The sequence below is a fragment of the Heloderma suspectum genome, chromosome 6 (assembly GCF_057233095.1).
Source record: "Heloderma suspectum isolate Gila_16-S chromosome 6, 16-S_ref, whole genome shotgun sequence".
NCBI lineage: Eukaryota > Metazoa > Chordata > Lepidosauria > Squamata > Helodermatidae > Heloderma > Heloderma suspectum.
The window spans coordinates 1,655,153-1,679,569 of record NC_139463.1 but is presented as its reverse complement, the minus strand read 5'-3'; the positions used below and the strand labels follow the sequence as shown (position 1 = coordinate 1,679,569).

Sequence of the window (24,417 nt, the reverse complement as noted above, 5' to 3'; positions counted from 1 at the left end):
ATCTCCCTGCCTGCCCCCCTCGAAGTCCCACCTGCAGCCTGATCACACTAGGGTGGGGAAAGGGATCGCTCTCGACCACCCCCTCGCAACAGAGACACTCGCCCGTGGCAACGTCACAGCCTTTTTTAAATGTTTCACATTAAGAGTGCCAAACGTGCAGCACTTTGCTCCAGAAGCGATTAGCAGGGCCAGGGCTCAGCCCCGGATCATGCACAGAATGCATTTCTCCTAATTCTGAGCAACACCACCGCCATGTTCAGTATCTTCTGTTGGGTTTCTCCCAGCTCTGTCCTCATACTAACCCACCTGGCCATGCGCTTGAACCCACATGCCCCAACGCACTGGGCATAGCCACTAGGGATGGCAGAGAATTCCGCCATGGATCTCGGGGAGGCCGAATGCCAGTGCATTTGGCCCCCCAAAATCTGTGGCGGAATGGCCTGCCACCCCCCCCCCCCGCGGATCCCCCTGGGATGAGACTTACCTGGGGTGGATCTTCTGGGTGGCGGCAGCTGCGGTGGTGGCTTCGGCTGGTCTTCCAACCAGCTGCCGCTGCCGCCATTTGCAGGTATTTTTTTTTTACACTGACATGATAGGCTACGTAAGTTTTTACGTAGCCTAAAACGTCTGGGTAAAAAATAATTTAAAAAAAGGCGTACATTTGCGTTCCTTATTTTGGGCCGTCTTAGTCTACGTAAATAATTATGTAGACTAAGACGGCGAAAATAAGGAACGCAAATGGCAGCGGCTGTAGCCGCTGCCATTTGCATACATGGTTGTTGTTGTTGTTTTCCCCATAGCCCTCTGTGGCTGGAAATCTGGCTGTGGATGGCTCTGGCCTGGCTGGGCCTGGCCAGCTACTCCGTGGAGCTGCCGCGGAGCACAGCCGGCCAAGGAGGATTCCGGGGGGGAGGAACGGAGCGCCTCCCCCCCCATCCAGGATTCTGGGGGGAGGGACGGAGCGCCTCCCCCCGTCTAGGATTCCAGGGGGTGGGTCGGAGCGCCTCCCCCCCTCACCATCAGCATAATCCGCGAACAGGTAAGTGATTTTCGTACATCCCTAATAGCCACACAGCAAACTTATAGCTGTGCTGCATCCGTTTAACTTCCGTGGACACCGCCCCCCCCCCCTAAATGCTGGGTGCTGTAGTCTGAGGCGGAGAACTTACTCAGAGCACTACAGTTTCTATGGTCCCTGGGGTGGGTATTTTGGCACTGATGCCGCAGCAACAGCTAGGCCTTTCTGCACCACACACCAATGGTTCCCTGAGAAGAGGGAATGACTGGACATTGGGCTGAAGGGATGTGCGTTGCCTGCCTCTGGGAAGTGTTCTCGGCCTTCTGGACTGGAGCACAGGCTCAAGATAACTGGTGCCACAGCACACTCTGCTGGCTGGTCCATTTTGCTTCTGGGCCCGACTTTGCTCCTGTTGCTCACAAATCCCCAGAACATGAATTGCAGGTAAAGTGAGCTGCGGCAAATGGCCCAGCCCACTCACCGAGCATATCGATGTTCAGGAGCCCTGAGAAGTCAGCCCCCTGCTATTCACCCAGAATTGGTCTCCCTGGGTGGGGGGCAGCGGGCAGGTAGAGCTGTGCGCTCATAAAGGGTTCTTCCTTATGCTGCTGCTGCTGCCATTATGAGCTCAAGGAAAGTAAAGGAAGGGGCTGGTAGGGATGGCAGGACATGGGTAACAGTCCCTTTCTACCTCCCACCCAACTGACTGCTACAGCATCACCAGGCACAGCCCGCGAAGCTGCCTCTGTGCCCCCCCCTCCCCTCCATCAGCTAACTGTGGAAAGAGAAGCCGTGTGTTAAAAAGAAAAGGATCCCTGCTGCACTTAGCTCCACTGAGGCAATCCTCCTCCCTCTGCTACTTAGGGACAGCCCCACAAACACAGACGGGGGGCGGGAGCAGGTTCCAAGATGGGCTGGGGGAAGGAAAGAGAGACAGGGCTCCTCCTCAGCCAGGCATTCTGGGAACGGATGGAAGTGGGCAGAGCAAACCAGTCCATGCAGAAGAAGGTAAGAAGAGACCTCGAGCTGGATCAGACCACAGGTGTCTCTCGCCCAGCATCCTCTTCCCACAGTGACCAACCAGCTGCCTCTGGGAAACATACAATAGGACATGAGCACATCAGCACCCTCCCACTCCTATTCCCCACCAACCAGTGTACACAGGTACACTGCCTCCGATACTGGAGGCAGCATTTATTTATTATTACGTTTCTATAGTGCCCAAAATTTGAAGCTCTCTGGGTGGTTCAGAACCATTAAAACCATAAAATACACTATGATATAGTCACCAGAACTAGTAGCCATGGATAGCCTTATCCTCCACGATTTTTTCCTAACCCCCCTTTAAAGCCAAATTGGTGGCCATCGCTACACCCTGTGGTAGCGTATTCCATATTTACCTATGTGCTGTGTGAAGAAAGGCCTCCCTTATCTGTCCAGAATCTCTCACCCACCAGCTTCATGGGAGGACCCTGTTGTTTTTTCTCCAGCTCTCATAATAGCAGAACACACCTCCCTATCCACTTTCTCCACACCAGGGATAATTTTGTACACCTCGGTCATGTCTACCCTTACCGTCCAACGCTCCTATTTACCAGAGGGCAGTCTGCTTTTTGAAGGAACTGACTCGGGTAAATGCCTTGCTATGCGTGATCTGCTTGAGCTGCCATTCTTTGGGTCAGCTCCCACTCCTACACCAGGTCTCCCGCGCCAACTCTCTTCCAGAGCAGGTGCAAAGATGTCTCCAAAGCACATTCATGTCGATGTAATAGGCACATAACTAACCCAAAGCACACATTCCCTTGGCTTTTAAACCAATGGAGGATAAAGCTGTTCTTGCAGAGCCCCGAGACATCTTGCTTCCGGAACGCCCTCCCATCCCGCTGGGATACCATTCCGAACCCAATTCCTGCTTTCGTCCGTGATCCCTTCGACCCACCCCCCCTGCAGCGGGCAGAGGCAGCCCTGGGAGGACCCTGACAAGGCGTCCTTCTCCACGTGGGCCGTGGGGCACCGCAAGGGTGGCCCTGCGTGGCCTGTTAGCCCGGGGATCTGCGCGCACGGTGGGCTAAAAAGGCCGTGCGCAGCTCTGGCTGGCAGGAGCCGCGCAAGAGCCAGTTCCACCCGGGCTCCGGGCCGCCGCGCGCTTTTGCGGCCCGGCCCGCGCTCCTCCGGGCGCCGGGCCTGGAGCGATTCTGTGCGCCTGAGCCGACAGCCGCAGAAAGCCCCTTCTGGGCTGGAGCATTCCAATTGCCCCTGGCAAGGGGCACGGGGGAGGAAAGGCGGGCGAGGGCCTCAGCAGCCAGCACGCTTCCGCGCCTCCAGCCCGAAGGGCCGGGCAGGCTCCCTGCCCCCGCCCCACCCCGCGGAACGCGGGCCGCTCCGCGCCGGGCAAGGCCCCCCCGCACGAACGCCGCTCGGGCGCGGACAGCCCCCCCGACAGCGCCTGGGAGCTCCGCGAGCGCGGCAGTCAGGCCGCCGCGCCGCGCCCTCCCCAACGTGCCCTCGCTCTCGCGGCCCGGCCGGGCCCCGCGCCGAGCGGCAGCCGCGTCCAGCCACGGCGCTCCCCTCTGGCCCCGAAGGGCCGGCCCCGCCAGAGCCTCGCCCGCCTTGCGTTGGGCTGCGCCCCAGGCGATCCCCAGCCCGGAGGAAGGACGCCCGCGGCCCCAGGGCGGGAGCGCAGCGGAGCGCCAGGCCCCCCGCTGCTCGGCGCTCCCTGCTGGCCCCGCGGACCGGGCCCTCCCGGGGAGGCGCCGCCGCCGTCTGCGTCGAACGAGGGCGAGGGGCGGCCTGAAGGAGGGGGCCGCGGGCGCGCCTGGCTGCGCCCCTTCCGCCGGTGGAGCGCGGGCGAGCAGTCGCGTTCCAGAGTCGCCCGCCCCGAGTCGCGGGCCCGGCGGGCCTCCCGCCGCGAGCCCAGCCAGCCAACGCGGGCCGCCAGAGCGCCACCGCCGGAGACGGCGCCAGCCTGGGCCAGGCCGGGCCGGCCGCGCTCGGCGACGGAAGGCGGGCTGCCGAGGGGACGGCCCGCCAGGGAGGCCTGGACGCGAAGCGCCGCCGCCCTCCCCACGCCGTCTTGGCGCCGCTCTCGGGCCGCCCTCCCCTCCTTGCCCCTGGGCGTGCACCCGACGGGCCGGGCCGCCTCCCCGTGCAGCCGCCGCAGGCGCCCCGCGAACTGCCGGGACCAGCGGGTGCTGATGCAGCCGACGGGCGGAGCGCGGCGCGGCGCCGCTACCAGGCGACGTACGCCTGCCCGCCAAGCCAGAGGAGAGGGCCAGCTGCGCTGGCCAGCGGGCGGCGCTCCTGAGCTCTCCCCTCCACCCCAAACAGCTGCCCTTCCACGCAGCAGCGAGAGGCCCCCCGCACCCCAGCCCTCCCCCCATGGGCTCCCAGACCACTCGGCGGGCAGAGTTCATTGCCTGGGCTCCAGCGAGCACCCAAGCAGCATCACAGGCAGGTAAAGACGAGGGGGCAGATGGAGCAGCTCTTCCATAGCGGGGGGGGGGGGGAGGGGAATGAGGGAGCCCCCAGAGCTGCACTCACATAGATTCTTCCCTTGCATACTTGCGTATAGTTGCAACTCTGGGGAAATCAGCTTGAAAGACCAGGGCAGTGAGGTGGGGGAGCTTTGGGTTCAGAATTCTTTTTGCTAAGAAAAGCAGAAGGAAGCAAAGTCCCCCTCCCTCCATGCAGTACTGTGTTCCCTCCAAGACCCACCTTGATTTGGCTTTGTACACTTTCTTGAAATATGCAGTCCACAAGTGTAGTGTCAACATCCAGGTTGAACGTGAGCATACGTGGCTCAACCACACTACAAGCGAGAAGGATCTTGGAATTGTTGTCGATCACAAGCTGAGTATGAGCCAACCATGTGATGTGGCTGCAAAAAAGGCCAATGCTCTTTTGGGCTGCATTAATAGAAGCATCGCTTCCAAATCCCGGGAAGTAGTAGCTCCCCTCTACTCAGCACTGGTTAGGCCTCATCTGGAGTCCTGTGTCCAGTTCTGGGCACCACACTTTAAGAAGGATGCAGACAAGCTGGAGAGGGTTCAGAGGAGGGCAACAAAGATGATCAGGGGACTGGAAACAAAGCCCTATGAAGAGAGACTGAAAGAACTGGGCATGTTTAGCCTTGAGAAGAGAAGACTGAGGGGAGATATGATAGCGCTCTTCAAGGACTTGAAAGGTTGTCACAGAGAAGAAGGCCAGGATCTCTTCTTGATCATCCCAGAGTGCAGGACACGGAATAATGGGCTCAAGTTAGAGGAAGCCAGATTCCGGCTGAACATCAGGAAAAACTTCCTGACTGTAAGAGCAATACGACAATGGAACCCATGACCTGGGGAGGTGGTGGGCTCTCCCACACTGGAGGCCTTCAAGACGAGGCTGGACAGCCATTTGTCAGGGATGCTCTGACTTGGATTCCTGCATTGAGCAGGGGGTTGGACTCGATGGCCTTGTAGGCCCCTTCCAACCCTACTATTCTATGATTCTATACAAGTGAGATAGTCATAGGCTGGGAGGACATTGGCTTTGGAGCAAAGGCATTACCAGCACCCACAGGAACTCTTCCAGAACCAGACTCTCTACTGCCTCCATTTCCCACCACCAGCACCTGCAGCAGCTCTCCCACATCTTCCAGCCAAGCTCCAGCACCACAGTACCCTTGTCCACCACACCTCCTCAAGCAAGAAGGGTTCCCAAGGATTCAAAGATGAGCTTCCAGCCCTGCAAAGTACAGCTAAGACTGGTGTAGTGGCCAAACTCAGCTCTGATAAGAGGATAACCAAGTGGCCTCAAAAATTAAACAACTGTCTGCCCTGCAGCAGGAGATGATCCCCACCCCCATTCCATCATCCCTGCCTCATCCACAGACAAAGGATAGGCCTGGCGAAACCTGTGAAACAAGGACCAGCAGAATACGTGACCAACTATCAAAGTGATTTCCCAGCATGGTCATTTCCAGCCCTGACTGCACCTGCCCTGCCTCCTGTGGACAACCTGGCAATCAACCGAGCCCTCAGGTAAGGGTTACACTGAGAAGTGATCCTGGGGAGGGTTTGGATGGAAGAGGTGCAGGAGTGGCTTCACACATGCTGGTTATGAACTCTTCGTAGATGCAGTAGCTTAAAGAGCAGAAGAGGGGCCTCCCTCCCCCTCCCACAGTACCTCTGTCCATGAGAAAGAATGGTTACTTTCTCTTGGAGAGGGAGCAGAGAACTCCAGGGTTTCATCACAAGTGGACCTTGGCCCATGGGAAAAGGTCAGTAAGTCAAAGCAAAGTTATTTGAGACCCTCAACATGCCTCCTGAGAGGATGAAATGAATCGCTGGAAAGAGAAGGAATCTATGCACGGTGGGTCACACTCGCTATTTCTCCAGCATGGGAAAACTGAGGTACAGATTGGTGAAAGTGGTGCCTGGGAATACAGGGTTGTCCATCAATTCTAACCTGAAAGATGTTATGGTAACATGAGACAACACAAGCCACTGCAGTTCCTGCCCCAGATCCTAACATGCCATCGCTTCTGAACAGCACCAGTTTTGAAACAGTCCAGAGGGAGAGCTGCCATAACTGGGAGGCCTCCATGTACTCTTGTGACAAGCCCACCACACTGAAAGAGCACCAGAGGACAGAGACGGGCGGGCAATTTGAAGGAGCCGCTGTGACCAAGGTAAGGTACCCAGGGCCTTCCAAGGCCATTTTAGCCAGCAAAGAACGCCAGAGCGTGTGCAGTCATTCTACTCTTGGCATTTATTTCCCCCACCCCTTCTTCAAAAAATGGCAGAGTCCAGAGAACTTCAAGACATGAGGGCCCTGCTTCCTGTTCATACCATGACACTGCCCCTTCTACCCTGCAGGCCTAACTTATTAAAAGACAACTTATTTTTATAATCATTGGGACTGGCATGGCAGTGGAGATCATGTTGCTTTCCTTCGCTCTTCTGAAAGTTCACCTCTTAAGAGCAAAAGGGCTGGCTTGCTGGATCAAGCAATGGTCTATCTAGTCCAGCATTCTGTCGCAAATACATGCCACTTGTAGGGATCTTGAAACCTCCCAAGCAGGGCATGCAGGCAACAGCCATCCCATTGTGTTCCCAGCAGCTGGCATTCAGAGATTGGCTGCCTCGGAACACGGTGTTTACATTTTCAGCAAACGTAGTTAATGGACAATCCAGTCTTCCATGAACGTGTCCTTTTCCCCCCTAAAAGCCATGACTACATCCTGAAGCAAAGGAATCTGTACATAATCCCAATATCCTTCTACATTCCTCCCTTCTTGCAGCTGTCTTGCCACTCTCCTGTCCCAGTCAAACTTGCAGAGCTCATTAAACAGCCCGCCACCACACAGAAGTCTTTAGCTGCCAGGTTTGATGACTGCACTGCTCACAAATTCTTCAGGGACTGGGGACCTCAGCCACATGTTCAACATGGAAATCTCTGGAAAGGAATCCACATTTCCTCCTTGGTAAGGAACCCATCAAGCAGTGAATGCATTGGGGAGGGGGCATGCCTTGCAAGCAGAAGGTTCAGTCCCGGAATCTGCAGTTAAAAGGATGAAGTAGCAGGTGATGGGAAAGACCTCTACACGAGACCGTTCACCCTGGAGAGCTGCTGCCAGTCACAGCAGACAATACTGGGCTAGTCTGCTCTGGTGCAAGGCAGCTTCTTAGGAGTGCTGGTAAGTCCTTCACGGGTCAAAGGGTCACTTGCACCCCAATGCATTGCTTCTATAAATGGAAGTACTAGTTCCCCTCTACTCAGCACTGGTTAGGCCTCACCTGGAGTACCGTGTCCAGTTCTGGGCACCACACTTTAAGGAGGATGCAGACAAACTGGAGAGGGTTCAGAGGAGGGCAATGAAGATGATCAGGGGAATGGAAACAAAGACCTATGAAGAGAGACTGAAAGAACTGGGCATGTTTAGCCTTGAGAAGACTGAGGGGAGATATGATAGCGCTCTTCAAGGACTTGAAAGGTTGTCACAGAGAGGAAGGCCAGGATCTCTTCTCGATCATCCCAGAGTGCAGGACACGGAATCATGGGCTCAAGTGACAGGAAGCCAGATTCCGGCTGAACATCAGGAAAAACTTCCTGACCGTTAAGAGCAATACGGCAATGGAACCAATTCCCTAGGGAGGTGGTGGGCTCTCCCACGCTGGAGGCGTTCAAGACAAGGCTGGACAGCCATCTGTCAGGGATGCTCTGACTTGGATTCCTGCATTGAGCAGGGGGTTGGACTCGATGGCCTTGTAGGCCCTTTCCAACCCTATTCTCTGATTCTATGAATCACAAAAAAGGCACCTGGGGGTGGTCCTGAAGACACCAATACAAGCCCCCAATCTTGCTCCGCAGCATCTACTCTCTGACACAGCCTGGGTGGTGGGGAAATAGCAGCATCCCCCAAGGCTGAAACGGGTGCATTCTCCCAAAGCAGCTGTGATTGTTTTCTCCGTACAGATTTCTGAACCCGGTGGGGGGAATGCACCAGTTATATTTTGGAAAACCATTTCTCAGAAGCAAGGCGCGCACACACACACACACACACCTTACTTTGACACAAGGTTCTCTCTCTTTTCATTCTTTTCAAGTCCAGCGAAGAAGGCCTTGAAACAGGATCAGCTTTTCATTAGAGGGAACTAGCACTGTTTGCATGTTTCCTCCATCCCTGGTTCCTGCCTTTATGCAGTTGAACTACCTCTGCTGCAGGTATATGAAATGAATAGGAAAGCAACAGTGGCTACCGCACAGCACTGCCATTTATTTGCTACTATCATCTATTAGCAGCTGGCTGTGGCTTAAGGTGTCTGGTCACACTCAAAGGACATTTTTACACTGTATCTCACTCGTGCGAGAAAGACTACTTCTGCTGCCTCATTGGTTGGTTTTTCTTATTCTTTTAGAAACAGGGCAATTTTGAAAGCCAAACCACAACAAGCAGCACATACCTACCTGCCCAAGAAAACAGACAAGGCAAAGAACTACAAGCCAGAATCAAAACCCATCCAGATTGAGGGAAGGCAAGATTTTGCCACTGTCCACCAGGAGGCTTACAGGTATGCAGCCAGGGAATGGCCCAGGTGAGCCACAGAGAAGCATCCCAAAGTTTGCTTGGGTGTTCCAGAACAGGGATTGCAGCAGCTTAAACAAGCTCCATGTTCTCTTTTGCAGGCCCATTCCACTCCCTGTCTGTCACTTGAAAAGATACCTAATCGAGCAGCAGAAGTCAAGAAAGGAAACAGATTTTCCCACAACCAGTGTGTGAATGTGCCAACCAGAAGGGTCAGAATTCAGAAACTAACAGATGAATATATTGGATATGGGGGGTGGGGATCATAAATTGTAAAATAGTACTCTCAATGTTCATGCTTGGAAATAACGATAGCAAAAAGATTCATTCACAATAAATTGGACTAAGTTCATTGACACAAACAAGGCAGTAACATTTTTTTAAAAAACACTCAAAAGTAAAAAAAGAAAGCGGCTATTTACAAACTGTACATTCAAATTACAAAGGATATTAGAAAATTTAGTTATGAACATCCCCCCGCTCCCATCCCCATCTGCAGAGTATCCTGAAAAAGTATTTGCACTTTGCAGTAATTCCAATCAAAGAGCCTCAAGGGTAGACAATTAAGGGGAAATGCAAGAGTTTAAAACTGCATGTTAACTTCCCAACCAACTTCTTGAGCTACTGCTGAAGACAAGTTTATTGTCAAACAATAATGAAGAATTCCAGCAGGCCCTTTTAGGAAAAGGCAATGGGAACTCCCTGCCTAGGCATGACCTGCCCAATCCACAAGTCAGGAAACCCAAGGATATGTGGCACTTATTTACACCACGAAGTTCAGAGTCACCAACCAGCTAGTGGTATCAAACATGCCCAGCAGCCCAGCCAAAACCTTATATACTGTGGCACACAAGGAAGGTGGTTCAGTGAAAGAGTCCTCCTTAATCTTGCCTCTCCCAACACCCCGACAAAGCACCTGAGATTTGGGGCACAGCTGAAGATCAGCGGTGGAATCTTCTAGTGCTCTGTGAGGTTAATATCTAAGGAACCAGTTGCTTTCAACTGTGCTGGATTTCCATTCAAGAAGGTTCCATCCAAACTGGACTGGGGGTTTTCTGCCATGGATGAGTCTCACTCCTAGCACATTCTATATTTCAGGTATCCTATCAGCCTCCCCTTCTGTATGTCTGGAGACAGAAAGCTGCTTCTATGCATTTCCTGCAGCATCTAGAAGGGTCCCTATAAGGTGAAACCCATTAAACACTAGCTACTAGGGTCCCTCGTAGTAGGTCCGGCAGTGTGAGGAAGTTCTTGTGCATCTTAGGCTGGCCATTTACATGTCCTCAACACTCCACTTGTATGCCAGCTCCTGCACCGCCTTCTTACTTGCAAGTCTGGCAAAGCGCTTCTGCTCAAAACCATTGGACCTACAGAAACAAAGACAACAGCAAAGTGGGCCATAAGGAACATGGGGGGGGGGGTATTCACTGTGCAACCAACACCCTCAGATTTCCCAGTCTCAGTTCAAGTCAGGACAAATATGCCAGGGAGGAGCCGGCAGCAGCAGCTGAATGGGGGTCTCTCCCCTACCCCTACAGAAGCACAACTGGCCTCCTGAAGTTCCTCCTAGGGGTGTGGTCTGAGAATCATCCTGGAGCTTTTAAACGGCAGGGGATGGAAGCAAAACAGTGTGCTGGATGCATGCTGTATCAGCCATGAGTCAATATTGTGTGTAGGGAATATAGCATGTATCCATCTCACTGTTTTTTGGATCTACAAACCATCTATTACTATCACTGCCGGAAAGAAAGACTTACCTGTCAACTCCATCCCAGCGATATCCAGGCCAGATGTTAAACCTGTTGAGTGGGGGTGCTGGTCCACTATACTTTGGTTTTTCTGGAGCAGGGGGAGGGAAGGAAGCAAGCAAAGAGCCTCATCAATTATTTTTCCAGTCAAGCCAGAGAGTTATGTTACTGCTGACCCAACACACATACAGGGAGTTGAAGGAAGAATCTGATTTTGTTCATTGCTAATGCCAGCTGTATCCAAAAGCTCCATGTGATTTATGGAGAAGACTGTGTGAGAGGACCCGGTCTCACTGCTGTGACACACAGGTAACCGCTGAGAAGCAAGAAAGCTGGATGGCTGCTACGCCATGAAATCACAGGTAACCGCTGAGAGAAGGAGATGAACGGGGTCTTTTCATCCTGCACAGTTCTGTGCGCCACAGCCCTTTGGTTACTGCTCTCGCATATTGACTGCTACCCACCTGCAAAAATGAGCTTAAGAACTTGCTGCAAGCTTCTTTCAGCGGCATCTCTTCAGATCAGATCTACTTTCAACCCACTGGCTGTAGCAGATCAGATCGCCCCTCCTAGCAGTGCCAGCCCAGTGCCTCTCCTGGGGGTCCACAGCCTGTCCTCACCACCACCGTTCCCACAGTAGAACATGGCTGCAACACTGACCTTTTGTATCTTTCCTTTCCTTGGCCTTCTTCTTCCTTAGGAAGTCAGCCATGGGGTCGCCTTCTCGCTCCTGCTCCCGCAGCATCTTATCCAAGTCCTGGTCATCAATGTACCGAGCCAGGGGCTTCTGCATTTCTTTCACGGCATCCTCCATGTTTTGCTGCTGCTGCCTCCTCTGTGCCAGGCTGCAAGAGACACAAACACAAGCAGTGCAGAAGTCGCTGGGCTGGAATTTTCTTGTTTGCTGCCTGGCAGTTGCAGGACTGCCATTACGAGAGATTTGGAATAGGGAGGGAGCCCCATGCAGCCCAGGTCAGCAAGACACCTAGCAGTTCTTTCAGGAGCAGAAGGGTCTGTAGCTCAGGGACAGAGAAGATGCTTTGCATGGAGGTCTCTAGCTTCTCCAGCTAAAAAGGATCGGGGACAGGTACTGGAAAAGAGGCCTCTCTGCCTGACGCTCTGGGGAGCTGCTGCCCATCAGAGGAGAGGGCAATACTAGACTAGATGGACAAACGGCCTGACCTGGAGCTAAGGCAGCTTCCATTCTTACCATGACGTGCATCTCTTTTCCCCACTTTTAAAAAGTGACCTCACAAGGAAATGGGGCTTATTTATGCCCCAAACTCCAAGGAACTAGCCCAGCTTACCCCTTTCCCCACTTGGCATACTGTTCATCTCGCTCAGATTTCTCTTCTGCTTTCTTGCACTGTTCCAGCCACTCCTGCTTCAGGTCCCTCTTGCGGCCCAACTTATCCCGGAAAATGGTTTCAGCACGCTGCGATTCAGCTGAAAAAGGAGTCAGACAGTTGAGCCAGCCACATCAGAGCACCTAAAAGTGATCACACCATCAACTCAATCCAACTGAATTCATCTTGTGCATTTAGTACAACCAATAAACCTTTCTTCAATTATTGACCTTGGATATTTCAGTAGAAAAGCAGGGTACCGATAATGAACAACTGATTTTTTCCCACTTGCAAGAAATGTGGCTCTTTGGGCTGCAGAACTTTACTTTGAGCCTTGCATTGCACGAAGGCTAGGTGGATTATGCTGTTGGCTACTGCGATCACAATTAAGAGCAAGCTTCACAGGTGAGCTGTAAAAGAAATATATTTGCATTTCCTTTAGATCTATTGGGTGTTCATCTCATTGGGCCACGCATGAAGAGTGGGCAATTGGCACCCGTTCTTCTGCGCATGTGAACATTCCCCCTTGTGTCCACTCTTGCTAAGCCAATGGGAGCCAACCCCTTTTCAACCGTCTTTATAGGAAAAGTAAATGATTCCTAAATCACTGTAGGCAAGGGCAGCTGGTCTTTGTGGGCAGGGAGGGCACCAGACACCCGGCACCTGCAGCCCTCGCCCCACACCAATAATTTACTCGTTACGCTTGCCCACAGCTGCTGCACTGTCACTGCTGCTTGCTTTCGGTCTCTTCCTCCAGCAACAGCAGGGCAGTGGGTGGCATTATCGTGCTAACTGAGCATGTACGACAATCGTGCTGGTTCAAATCATTCCCCTAGGACTAGGGAACTTCCTAGGGGGTGCCTGGAGGAGCACTCCTCCATAAACACAGAATCAGCCAGGTTTAGCTCTCTCTGCCTTTGCCGAGGGAGGAGGGGCAACACATTTGTGCGGTAATGGGCAGCGCTGTGGCTGCACAGTCCAACCAGAGACCATGGAATCAGTCTAAACCAAGAGCACCAATGCTGCACAGTAGCCAATACCATGTCACCTGGTTTGGACTCCTACTACTATTCCGCTTGTTGACCACAGGGGCTGTGGGAGGTGAGCGGCCTGACTCACTTGTTGATCGAGAGAATGTGTTGGAATATTATAAACTCCTGAATTTGAGGAAGAAACAAAGGAGAGAGCGTGTGCGTGCTTGCCTACTATTTCTCCGTTTGCTCTGAGGAGTCAGAGCAGCACAATCCTGGTATGCAAACTTTTTTTAATGGGGAATGGGTTTATAATTATTTTTTTTCCGAGTCTAGAAAAAATAAAATAAACTGCCTTATATTTCATTTGTCAATCTGGAAAAAAGCAAGGGCTGGCTTAGAATGCACGTGTGAGTCTGGAAAAAACATAGAACTAGCCGTTAATGTACATGTGGGTCTGGAAAAATCATGGGCTGGCTTAGAATTTATTTGCCCAATGTTATATCTTAGAAAACCCCTGTGCCGGATGGATGGCCGATTTTTATATCTTTAAAACCTCTTCGCAATGTTGGCACCTCCTCTACTGGCCCCTTGTCCCTGCCTGCCTGCAGTGACACTTAGGCTCCACCTCTCCTGACCCATCCTCTGCCCCGCCAGCCATCACTGACTGTAGGGAGTGCAACGCCTGTAACTACCAGTCCCCAGATGTCAGGACTGCATCTGCAGGAGGACAGGACCAAGGCCCTGCCTGGATCTGCTTTCCTACGAAGTGCTGTAACCCAGGATTTCTTCCTGGAAGAGACTTTCAGCCCTGCTCCACCAACACATCCCTAGCAGAAATTACAGGCCAACCCCCCACCCACTCCCTGGGTTCTAGACAGAGAAACCAGCATGGCCCCATGGGCTGGACTTAGGCCCAAGAGAGCTGGATTCAAGTCCTGCCTACGTCGTGGATTCTCCAGGGGACCCTGAGCAAGCGCCAGCGTCCGTCTCCTGCCATGACAGGCAGACTCCCTCGGGTGACGCACGGTGTGCACCTTCCAGATATGTGCTGCTGCTGCTGCCATCCCGCCTCCTGAGCTCTTGCTGCTCCTTCCTTAGCAGTTCAGCTGACGCCAAGCCGGCTTTGCCCCCCGCAAGCATCTGAGGGTCCTGCAAGCCAAAAGCAGCAAAACAGCTGTGTCAAACAAAAACAAAAGGGTATCTTGACAGTTGCACAAAGGAGCAGAACTCTCTGCGGCTGCCGCAAGTCATTGCCCTTAGCACGTGCCCCAAGTATACGGGCCTCGTGGTACTTCCAAATGGAGTTGGAGTAAGGGCATTTCCTGCTGGATGTCAAAGACGGAGCCCTCACCCTTTGGCTGTCGCCCCTCCCTTTGGAGTCCATGGTCCGATGAGGGGGAGAGAGGTAAGGAGGGCTCCTAGGCTTGCGGACCTTTGTTTTAGCTTCTTCACCCCTTCGGGGAGGGGACAAATCAGAATCTGAAGACGTGTGCCGATTCCTCCTGGGAGGAGAGAGATCAGAAGAGGGCTTTTGGCCCTGCAAGCCTGCGTGGAGAGTGGACTGTGGCGGGGAAAGGTCTGAATCCAAGGCAGCTTTGGCACTCTTCTTGAGCGAGGGGGAATCAGAACCAGACTCGGAATCGTGTCTCTGACGTTTCCTTGGTGAAGGTGCTCGTGGATAGAGCTGCTTAGTGGCTGGAGAGCCTGCAAAGAGACATACAAACATCAGAACGCATTAGCAAATTTGCCTGGGTGTTTACCAGAATTTCAGTAGGGATTATGGGCTGGTCACACTCCAGGCAATATTTCTCTCTGGAAAATACCTAGCACTTTCCCAAAGTCTACTCACCTCTGGATGACAGCTGCTTCCGAGGCAGCAAAAGGTCTGCATCAGAACTATATGTTTTCTTCTGGGGTAGTAACACATCAGGGGTAGCCTGCCACCTCCGATGTGCTGAGTGCATGTCTGGGAAGTGTTCCTGGTGGCCTCCACTCAAGGCTCTGGTAGTATTTTTGCCTGCCACAGAATGCAGCCTTTTAGGAGACAAATCAGATGAGTCCCGGCGGCCCCTCCTGGGCGGGGACTGGTCCGGCGAGTCCCGGCGGCCCCTCCTGGGCGGGGACTGGTCCGGCGAGTCCCGGCGGCCCCTCCTGGGCGGGGACTGGTCCGGCGAGTCCCGGCGGCCCCTCCTGGGCGGGGACTGGTCCGGCGAGTCCCGGCGGCCCCTCCTGGGCGGGGACTGGTCCGGCGAGTCCCGGCGGCCCCTCCTGGGCGGGGACTGGTCCGGCGAGTCCCGGCGGCCCCTCCTGGGCGGGGACTGGTCCGGCGAGTCCCGGCGGCCCCTCCTGGGCGGGGACTGGTCCGGCGAGTCCCGGCGGCCCCTCCTGGGCGGGGACTGGTCCGGCGAGTGCTTTGTTTTCTTTTGTTCTGTGGCTTCTGAACTGGAATGTAGCATAACAAGGAAAGCCAAAGCATATGTTAATCAAAGATTCTAAGGTGAGCCAGTTTCAATTCACATTTTGTTGTCAGATATGGCTTTGTGAAGACTCTTTGGCCCTTGCCTGGAACATGGCAAAGAGCAGAAACAAGCTGGGAATAGCTCTCCTGGCCAGAATGCCCTCCATGGCCTGCCCAGCCTCCTGGTACTGGCACTCAATGCCATCTACAATTACCAATAATGGTTCTGTCCTTAACCAAACTTAGTAGAGAAGCAAAAATAAGTCTAAGGAAGCTTTTAAGAATAAAAATATGTAACCGCGATACAAACAGAAGCAATCTATCTTCCTGGTGCGAATGTCCTGCTTTTCATTGTCTCTGGGTCATGTAACTGTGGTTATTTGTTGATAATTAACACCAGACGGCTCCTTATTTCTTTACCTACCTTAGGTACAGGAGGAAATGGTGTTTCCCTTCCCCTTCGTGCATCTAGATACTGACCACAGGATGAGAAATAGAGAATCTGCATAGCTAAGATACACTGGTAAAAACAACTTTTATTAGCTTATATCTATTTGTTTATTTTAGTAAGTAAGCATTACCACAGGTATTCTTAACTCTGTGCATTTTTGCTTTGCAGGTTCCACTTTGAGAATTTAATGTTTTGAACTGATTGTTAAGGGCTATAATTATGGTTTCTGTTTTCCCCCACAGATGACCTGTCTCATCGAAACACGTTTGGGTTTGGATAGTTTGTATCATCATAGCCTTTTTGGAAACCAGTATTGTCATTATGCTTGTATGTAAAATGCTGGACTGTTAATTCATTGCTCTTTTATAATTTTATATGATGTATAAGTTATTTTTAAAATGCCTTTTAACCTTTGTATATTAGTCACTGTATTAAAGTTTTTTTTAATCACGGTTACATTCTTTATTCCTAAAAGCTTCCTTACACCTATTTTGCTTCCCTGCTTAATGCTGTCTGCCATAGGAAGCTTCAGCAGGTGACATGTAAGTAGTATTGGTATTATTATTATTATTATTAACATTTCTATACTGCCCCAAAACCGAAGCTCTCTGGGCAGTTTACAAAACTTAAAACATCAAAATACAGTATACAAAGTTTAAAAACAATTTACATAAAAGCATACGGACAATATATAGAAAGAACATATATATCTAAAAACAACTTTGAACTAAAAACAATTTTTAAAAAATCCAACAATAAAACAACACAACTTAAAAACAGCATACAAGGGTCAGCAAAAAGAGCAAGAGTTCTAAAAAGGGAAGGCCTGCCGGAACAATAGCGTCTTTAATGCCCACTTAAAAACCTTCTACGAGGCCAGCAGGCACACTTCAACCGGCAGGTCGATCCACAACAGAGGGGCGGCCAAGGAGAAGGGCCTCTTGCGTGTGGCTGCCAGTCTGACGTTAGGCAGCCACAGCAGAGAGCCCTCGGGGGACCTTAGGTGGCGGGCTGGGACGCAGGAGAGAAGGTGCTCCCTAAGCATCCTTTCTTCAGAGTCATGCAGCTGTTCATGTTTTAGCTTGGCATCTCTCCCATATACTACTACAACCCATCCAGTTGTAGCCATGCGAAACAGATGTAATTGGAGACTTCCTGCATACCTTTCAGTAGATGCAGGCTGCACTGCCAGTTTTCAATGAGCTTGCAACAAGCTTCGTGTCTTAGTTTTTACTATTTCATAGACCCAGCATGTTACAAAAGTGCTAGTTATTCCTTCCACCCACAAATTGTCTTAAATAGCTGCTCCTACAAAGGTGCAGGCCACCTATCGGCAGCAGATAAAGTTGTCTTGCGATATTTCACCCCCCCACCCCCCCATACCATAAAAATATATAAGGAAATACAAAGAGTAGACATGGGGTAAAATCCAACATAAGTCCTACTTCAGTGAGTAGGCCCACTGAAATGAATGGGATTTAAGTTAGTCCTCATTTCAGTGAGTCTCCTCCAAGTAGGACTTAAGTTGGATTTTACTCATCGCCAGAAGAGGATCGGCTAGCTAATCAACTAAACCCTCCTCACCCATTTGTTGATTTTGCAGTCACAGAAAGGTCAGAGCCTTGCGACTCTTCATTCTGGTCTGAAAAAACAAAGAAATTAAAGCCATCTTAACATACATTATGGAAAGATCTACATTTTCATCTGCTTTTGCAATGAGTTTCCAAAGGAAAGCAAGGCCCAGAAAACTCACCCAGGTACCCTTCAGCTCCCAGTGAAGTCTTAAAAGCTCTTGCCAATTTAAATTAAGCCCCTCCAGCATTTCTGGAGATCACCAACACTTCCAAGAAACTGCATCTTCCTATCAAAGGCATGAATAAAGGATTGTATTTGGCACATCACACCAAGGCTAGCTGAACTACTATGTGAGATTTGATTACTGGTGTGTCGCTCGTATCCTTCAGATTCAATTCCCGCCTAGAGAAGTTGTGCTGCAGGGGGGAGGGGGCAGGATTGGAGAGGCCACAGGATACAGCCTCTCTTCTCCCCTTCCCTCCCACCAGAACACCCCCCTTTCCCCTCCTTGAAGCCGCTTTCCCAACCTTGGGAAACAGCTTTCCGCAGCATTAACAAGAGGGCAAGGGAGGAAGCAGGGACGAGGAGGCAGGAGCCACAGTCCCCCTCCCAAAGTCGTAGCAGTGTCTACAGCCTCGGAAGGGGGACTCCAAAAAATCCTATGGTCCCTGGAATGCTCTCCCAGGGACCACAGGATTGCACTCTTAGAGGGGGGGGGGGGATTGTTTTTAAAAGAAATTCTGATCTCCCACAAGTTGCCCACCCCTGCACTAGGGCTAGATGGATTATGCTTTCGGATATCTCTCCTACTATCAGCAGCAGGTTTCACTGTCAGCTGTGAAAAGACATAGTTGCATTTCCTTTAGATCTGCTGGGTGTTAATTTCATTGGGCATATTTATTCCCTTTAATCATTCCTTTAATCATTTAATCATTCCCTTCAGTCCAGTTCCTGCTACCTATTGGTTGCCCTTCCACAAACGTTTACCAAACTGTTCCTCTACTCACCTTCTAGCCTTCCTCTTCTGCCAAGCCTACCCTGAAACCATCCCCTTCAAAACCAAATGGCGCCTGACATAGATGGGTGCTGATATGCAGAGCTCTCCTACACAAGTATCTCAGGGAAGAATAAGCCACCACCTCATTAGAAGAATTGCAGACTGCTAACCTCCCAATAGCTTCCACTTGTTACTTGTTCGGAATTCTTCCATCCATTTAACTTCATCCGGTCGCTCATCAATAAACTCAGCCACCTGGAAGTAACAAGTAAGACTGGGGACCTGGCAATTTCAAGAGGCCTGTCACACTGCAAAGCCAAAAATCCTCCAACCAACCAAGAATCAAATACACAGTTGTTATTCATTGGCTTATAGTCTGAAGCCTCTATTTCCCATGAGTACAGTTGGAATCATAATGACCCTCCACCAGACATGACTAGCAAGAAAAAACAATGTACCAAAGCATTCTGAAGACATTACAGCACTATATAAAGCTTTAGTATAGCTTTATATACTAAAGTTATACTAGCTTTAGTATAGCTAAAGTATAGCTTTTCTATTTCCTACAGTTAACTGCTTGGTTCCCGGCCTCCAAATACTCACCACAGGCAAGTCTCCATCATCCCCCTCCTCATCCTCCTTTTCCTGCTCAACAGGAATGCTTTTCCAGCTCATGTCATCATCATCCACTATGCGCATTCTGGATACCAAGAGGAGAAAATAGTGTGGTGATAAATCAGAATGATTTCGAAGAGTAGTAAGATTTGAAAAACCTGAAACTTTCTTGAATAAGAAGCTCAGCAATGGCATCATTTAGTTTCTTACCAGCATCTTGCCTCTAACCAACCATCATATGGATGAAGAAATGTGTTAGATAAATAAGCGTTGGGGTCATAGAATCATAGAATAGTAGAGTTGGAAGGGGCCTACAAGGCCATCGAGTCCAACCTCCCGCTCAATGCAGGAATCAAAGTCAGAGCATCCCTGACAGGTGGCTGTCCAGCCTCATCTTGAATGCCTCCAGTGTGGGAGAGCCCACTACCTCCCTAGCGAATGGGTTCCATTGCCGTATTGCTCTAACAGTCAGGAGGTTTTTCCTGATGTTCAGCCGGAATCTGGCTTCCTGTCACTTGAGCCCATTATTCTGTGTCCTGCACTCTGGGATAATTGAGAAGAGATCCTGGCCTTCCTCTCTATGACAACCTTTCAAGTGCTTGAAGAGCGCTATCAGATCTCCCCTCAGTCTTCTCTTCTCAAGGCTAAACATGCCCAGTTCCTTCAGTCTCTCCTCATAGGGCTTTGTTTCCAGTCCCCTGATCATCTTTGTTGCCCTCCTCTGAACCCTCTCCAGTTTGTCTGCATCCTTCTTAAAGTGTGGTGCCCAGAACTGGACACAGTACTCCAGATAAGGCCTAGCCAGTGCTGAGTAGAGGGGAACTAGTACTTCCCGGGATTTGAAAGCGATGCTTCTATTAATGCAGCCGAAAATAGCATTGGCCTTTTTTGCAGCCACATCACATGGCTGAATCATAGAATCATAGGGTTGGAAGGGGCCTACAAGGCCATCGAGTCCAACCCCCTGCTCAATGCAGGAATCCAAGTCAGAGCATCCCTGGTTGGCTCATATTCAGCTTGTGATCGACAATTCCAAGATCCTTCTCGCTTGTAGTGTGGTTGAGAATAGAGCCTGGCTCACCAGATTGCTGCCTACAAAAGCTTCCACCACAACGAGCCAGTAACAGCCCAACTTCTGGGCATGTACTTAATGGAGCTTACTCCTCACTGGACAGGGTTGCAATCTTCACCTCTAAGGTATCATGGAACAACATCTGCCTGAGATTCATGACTGAGCAGAGTTCTGAACCTGTGCTTCCCACATCCAAGCCCAACCTTGTCGGGTTTCAACTGGAGGCTCATAACTGGAGATCACAACCCCATGAAAGGTGGATCACATCACAATTCTCTCTTCTCTATTTATTATTATTCATGTGGTGCCTCAGCTCCAGAAGGATACCTACCACATGATCTGAGTGGCGTACACTGAGAGCTCTCCAAGTAGCCTGTCCTTGTGAAACTAACGGACCAGGACAGACAAAAAAAAATTGGATTACCCTCTCTAAATGACTATTAGACATTGACCTTCTTCCTGGAGACTCAGTCCAGAGATGCTGCCAATGGGTGGTTGATGTGCACAGCTGAGCGTTCCAACCTGTTCTGGGTTTTGCACTCCCTTGAAAACACAGGTGGACAAACTGTGGCCTGGATGCAGCCCTTGCAGGCCACTCATGCACCCACACAGGTACCCCAGATGCCCCTACACACACACTGCCACCAAACCCCACTGCCAAATTGTGCATGACTGCAATCAAAACAAAGATAGCAAGGTGAGTCATTCTCACCTGTCTGGTGGGCCAGGAGGAGTGCAGTTGCAATGAAGGGGAAGGTACATGGACAGAGTCATCCCTTCGCATTCTGCATTCCTCCCAATTCACCAAACAGGCCTTTGGTGGGTTGGGAGGAGCATGATCTCTCCCTGCCAGGGTGGACAGGAAACTGTCCTTCTCCACCCTAGCAGAGTCTTTGAAATCCAGGATCGTGTGTGTGTGTGTGTGTGTGAGTGAGAGAGAGAGAGAGAGAGAGAGAGAGAGAACTTGAGTGTGGACCCACTCCCATCTCTGGCTCCAGGCACTGTCATGCAGCCCCCAAGTGCCCACCCACTGCTCCATGTGGCCCTCAGGGGCAAAAGGCTGCCCACCACCGCCCTAACGGATCATGTTCATGGTTTGCACATGTTATTGGATCCAACTGTCTCTGAAGGCACAAGTGGCCTTGGTGGTCTGGAGGACCTTTTATCAGCTTAGGCTGATATACCAACTATCTGGGTGCAAATAGTTGACCCTATCTGGAAAATGACCCTATCTGGAAGAAGCCAGCCTTACTACAGTTATCCAGGGTTCTGGTAACCTCATGGTTAGTTTACCGCAGTGTGTTTACATGTGGTGCTGCCCTTGAGAACAGTCCAGAAACTTCAGTTAGACTAAGGGCAGCAAGCTGTTAACTAGGACCGGCTGATATGATCATCAGCATTGGTTTCAAGTCCATTTCTGGGCCCGATTCATAGTGCTAGTTTTAACAATTAAAGCCCCAAATAGCCTGGGGCTAGATTATCTGGAGGATCACCTCCTATGTATACTTACTTGGACCTTAATATCATCTCCTCAGGCCCTTCTCCATTTGCCTCTGCTGAGACAGCCCTTTTCAGTGGTGGATTCCTGGCTGTGGCAAACCTCACCAGGGAGGCCTGCCTGGTGCCTACATTGTGGTCTTTTCAGCATCAGGTGAAGACCTTTTTATTTCTCGCGCTTTTCAGTCTCGCAATCTTTTAGTGCTTCCAGCATTATTTGCACTAATATTTTCTATTGTTGGTTTTATTTTGCTGTTATGCTGTTGCTGGATTTATTCTGTTTTAGATTTCATGTTTGCCCTTTACTTCTTTTTTATGATTTTAAATGTTTACTGTAAACTGCCCTAAGAACATTGGTAATCTGATGGCACAGAAATACTGGACTGGATCCAGCCTTAGTAATGACTAGCTGAAGAACTATCGATATGAATGGCTGTACTCAAATTATGACTAATTCTGGATCCAACCCATAGTCAATAAGTAAATTAATAAATTCTCTTTTCCTCCTCCCCACAACCCCACCTGCCCATCTTACTTTTCCTTTCATTGTTCTTCTCTGGCTGTTCCTTCCCCTTCCCACTGTGGACTTAAATCCATAACATGCTTTCATTACAATTTACAATAGCCCTTTTTTTTTTTTTTAGTAAGATGTTAATGAAAAGTAGTTTAAAAAAATTACACACCATCATCAACAAACTAGGCACTTTCCAGAATTTCATATACACAGAAGCCAACCCGCTGCCTTCTAGCAGCTTACTAACCAAGGGCGCAGTCCTATGCATGGTGAGACAGAGAAAAGGCCTACAACACCCAGCATCCCCAGCCAGAATGTGTGCTTTTCCGTCTGAGCACACACAGGATTGCACCCTAAAGCACTGCAGTAGACCAGCCTTCCCCCCTGGGTGGCCTACGGATTTTTTGGACTCCAGCTCCCATCGGCCGCAGTCAGCACGGCCAATGGTCCGGAATGCTGGGAGCGCTGGTCCAAAATATTTAGACTGCCCATGCTGAGGCAGGCTACGGGAGACAAACGGAAGGAACGGCGGGGAATGGGGCCGCGGTCGCCGGCCGGAGAGGCGGCGGCGCGAAAGACGGAGGGGCCGAGCGGCGGGAGAGGCGCGCGGCCTGCGAGGGGCCGCGGTGCGAGGAGGCCGCGGCGCTCCGGCCCGCGGCGCCCACTCCTCGCGCGCGGGGCCCGCCCGGCCGGGCTGCCCGAGGCCCCGCCCGCGCGCCCGCGCCGAATGCAGGAGCAGCGCCGCCGGGCGAGGGGCGAGTCGCGACGCGGCCCGCATCGCGCCGGCGCCCCCGCTCTCACCCGCCGGCCGGGGGCTCCTGGGCCGCTCTCTTCTTCCCGCGCCGCTTCCTGCCCGGCTCGGCCGCCAGGTAGCGCCGCCGCAGGTATTCGGCCTTGGACAGGCCCGAGGCCGGCGCCGCCGCCATCTTCGCCGGGCGGGCGGAAGCGCGGGACGGGGCGGCGGCGGGCGAGCCCGGAGGAAGCGGCCGCCTTCCGTCTCCATGGCCGAACCGAGACCCGCGCGCAGAGCGGCCGGCGAGGCACGGGCGCCCCCAGCTGGTGCGCGACAGAACCGGCGAGGCGCCATCTCGGGATCGATCACCCGCGGGGGGGCGCGCGGGCGGCCGGGCGCCCTGCTGCGCAGAGGGCGAGGGCCGCCCAGGCCAAGCCTGGCGCAGGACGAAGGAGCCCCGCGCAGGCAGCGCAGCAGCCCGTGATCCGCTCTGCACCCCGGCCGCAGCCTGGGCAGGCCCACGGGGCACCTGCGCACGCTCCCCCAAAACACAGCCAGATGCATTGTTCCTTCTATTTAAAGATACTATTTCTAAATTTGCGTCCATACGTATCAGTTAGCACAAGGGTGGGCAGAGAGATCTCCAGGTGCTCTGGACTTCAACCCCTGCCGTTCCTAACCCCTCACCCCACTGGCAGGGGCTTCTGGTAGTGGAAGTCCAACACATCCGGCCATCTGGCTTCTGCCCACCCTGATAGCACATGTAGTTTCTGTGCCACCGTGTCCTCATTTGGGGCAATGTGTAATTGACCGTCCTAGCAGGAATCACTGCAACGAGCAGTGAAATTACAGTGACACACTGGGCTTCACACCTGGATGTAGCCCATGCGGGGAAACATGAAGCCAGCATGCCAGCACCGTCAGGCTGTGACCAGCCACCTGGGATGTGATGATCCTTCTGCAGCCCCTGCTGGAATTGAGCTAAGCTCATGGCCACCGTCATGGAGGACAAGGCCGTCAACAGCTACTCGGCAAGACGGCTGTATCGTGCCTCCAGCATCAGATAGAGCAAACCAGGCACTGGGGAACAGCTATTGTGCTGCAGTGCGGCTGGTGGGCTTCCCAGGGGCATCTGGATGGCCATGAGACAGGCCCTGGGTCTGATGCAGCAGAGCACTCCTGCTGTTCTCTCCACTTGGGGGGCTTTAGATGGGGGCCAGAAACCACAACCATCCCCAAGCCAACATGGCCAGCTAAAAAAAAACTATCAGTAGCGATTGGGGTGTGGTTGGGGGTGTCTGCCTTCACCACCATGAATGCCCTGGTTCCAAAGCCAAGAAGAGAAAGCTCC

General features: G+C 52.0%; 2 protein-coding genes across 4 annotated transcripts; one reads left to right on the top strand and one right to left on the bottom strand.

Moving 5' to 3' along the window:
* Positions 1–1,279: 1,279 nt before the first annotated feature.
* On the top strand, positions 1,280–9,445 carry LOC146340364 (uncharacterized). The gene is made up of 5 exons (XM_084807097.1): positions 1,280–1,467; positions 2,969–3,215; positions 3,283–4,472; positions 8,920–9,072; positions 9,188–9,445. The coding sequence occupies exons 1-5, from the start codon at positions 1,280–1,282 to the stop codon at positions 9,279–9,281; spliced, it is 1,872 nt and encodes a 623-aa protein (XP_084663223.1). The 3' UTR covers positions 9,282–9,445.
* BUD13 (BUD13 spliceosome associated protein) lies at positions 9,308–23,749 on the bottom strand. 3 transcript variants are annotated; one of them, XM_084860609.1, is made up of 11 exons: positions 23,135–23,749; positions 19,239–19,335; positions 18,806–18,890; positions 17,648–17,705; positions 15,004–15,596; positions 14,506–14,858; positions 14,189–14,303; positions 12,142–12,280; positions 11,495–11,679; positions 10,844–10,925; positions 9,308–10,453 (listed from the first exon to the last, which is right to left on the bottom strand). In XM_084860609.1, the coding sequence occupies exons 1-11, from the start codon at positions 23,671–23,673 to the stop codon at positions 10,360–10,362; spliced, it is 2,340 nt and encodes a 779-aa protein (XP_084716735.1). In that variant the 5' UTR covers positions 23,674–23,749; the 3' UTR covers positions 9,308–10,359. The 3 variants fall into 3 exon arrangements, 2 of the variants coding, with proteins under 2 accessions (XP_084716735.1, XP_084716736.1); XM_084860610.1 differs by lacking the exon at positions 23,135–23,749 and adding an exon at positions 21,833–21,941; XR_014792851.1 differs by lacking the exons at positions 9,308–10,453; positions 10,844–10,925 and having other exon boundaries at positions 14,098–14,303.
* Positions 23,750–24,417: the final 668 nt, after the last annotated feature.

Coding starts and splice junctions, on each gene's coding strand:
- BUD13 (XM_084860609.1), bottom strand. CDS start 23,673: ATGGACGCAAATTTAGAAATAGTATCTTTAAATAGAAGGAACAATGCA. Junction 18,891..19,238: donor ATGATGGAGACTTGCCTGTG/GTGAGTATTTGG, acceptor TGTTACTTCCAG/GTGGCTGAGTTTATTGATGA. Junction 14,859..15,003: donor GAAGCAGCTGTCATCCAGAG/GTGAGTAGACTT, acceptor GTCTCTTTGCAG/GCTCTCCAGCCACTAAGCAG.
- LOC146340364 (XM_084807097.1), top strand. CDS start 1,280: ATGACTGGACATTGGGCTGAAGGGATGTGCGTTGCCTGCCTCTGGGAA. Junction 3,216..3,282: donor GCCGGGCCTGGAGCGATTCT/GTGCGCCTGAGC, acceptor GCCCCTGGCAAG/GGGCACGGGGGAGGAAAGGC. Junction 4,473..8,919: donor CCAAGCAGCATCACAGGCAG/GTAAAGACGAGG, acceptor TTATTCTTTTAG/AAACAGGGCAATTTTGAAAG.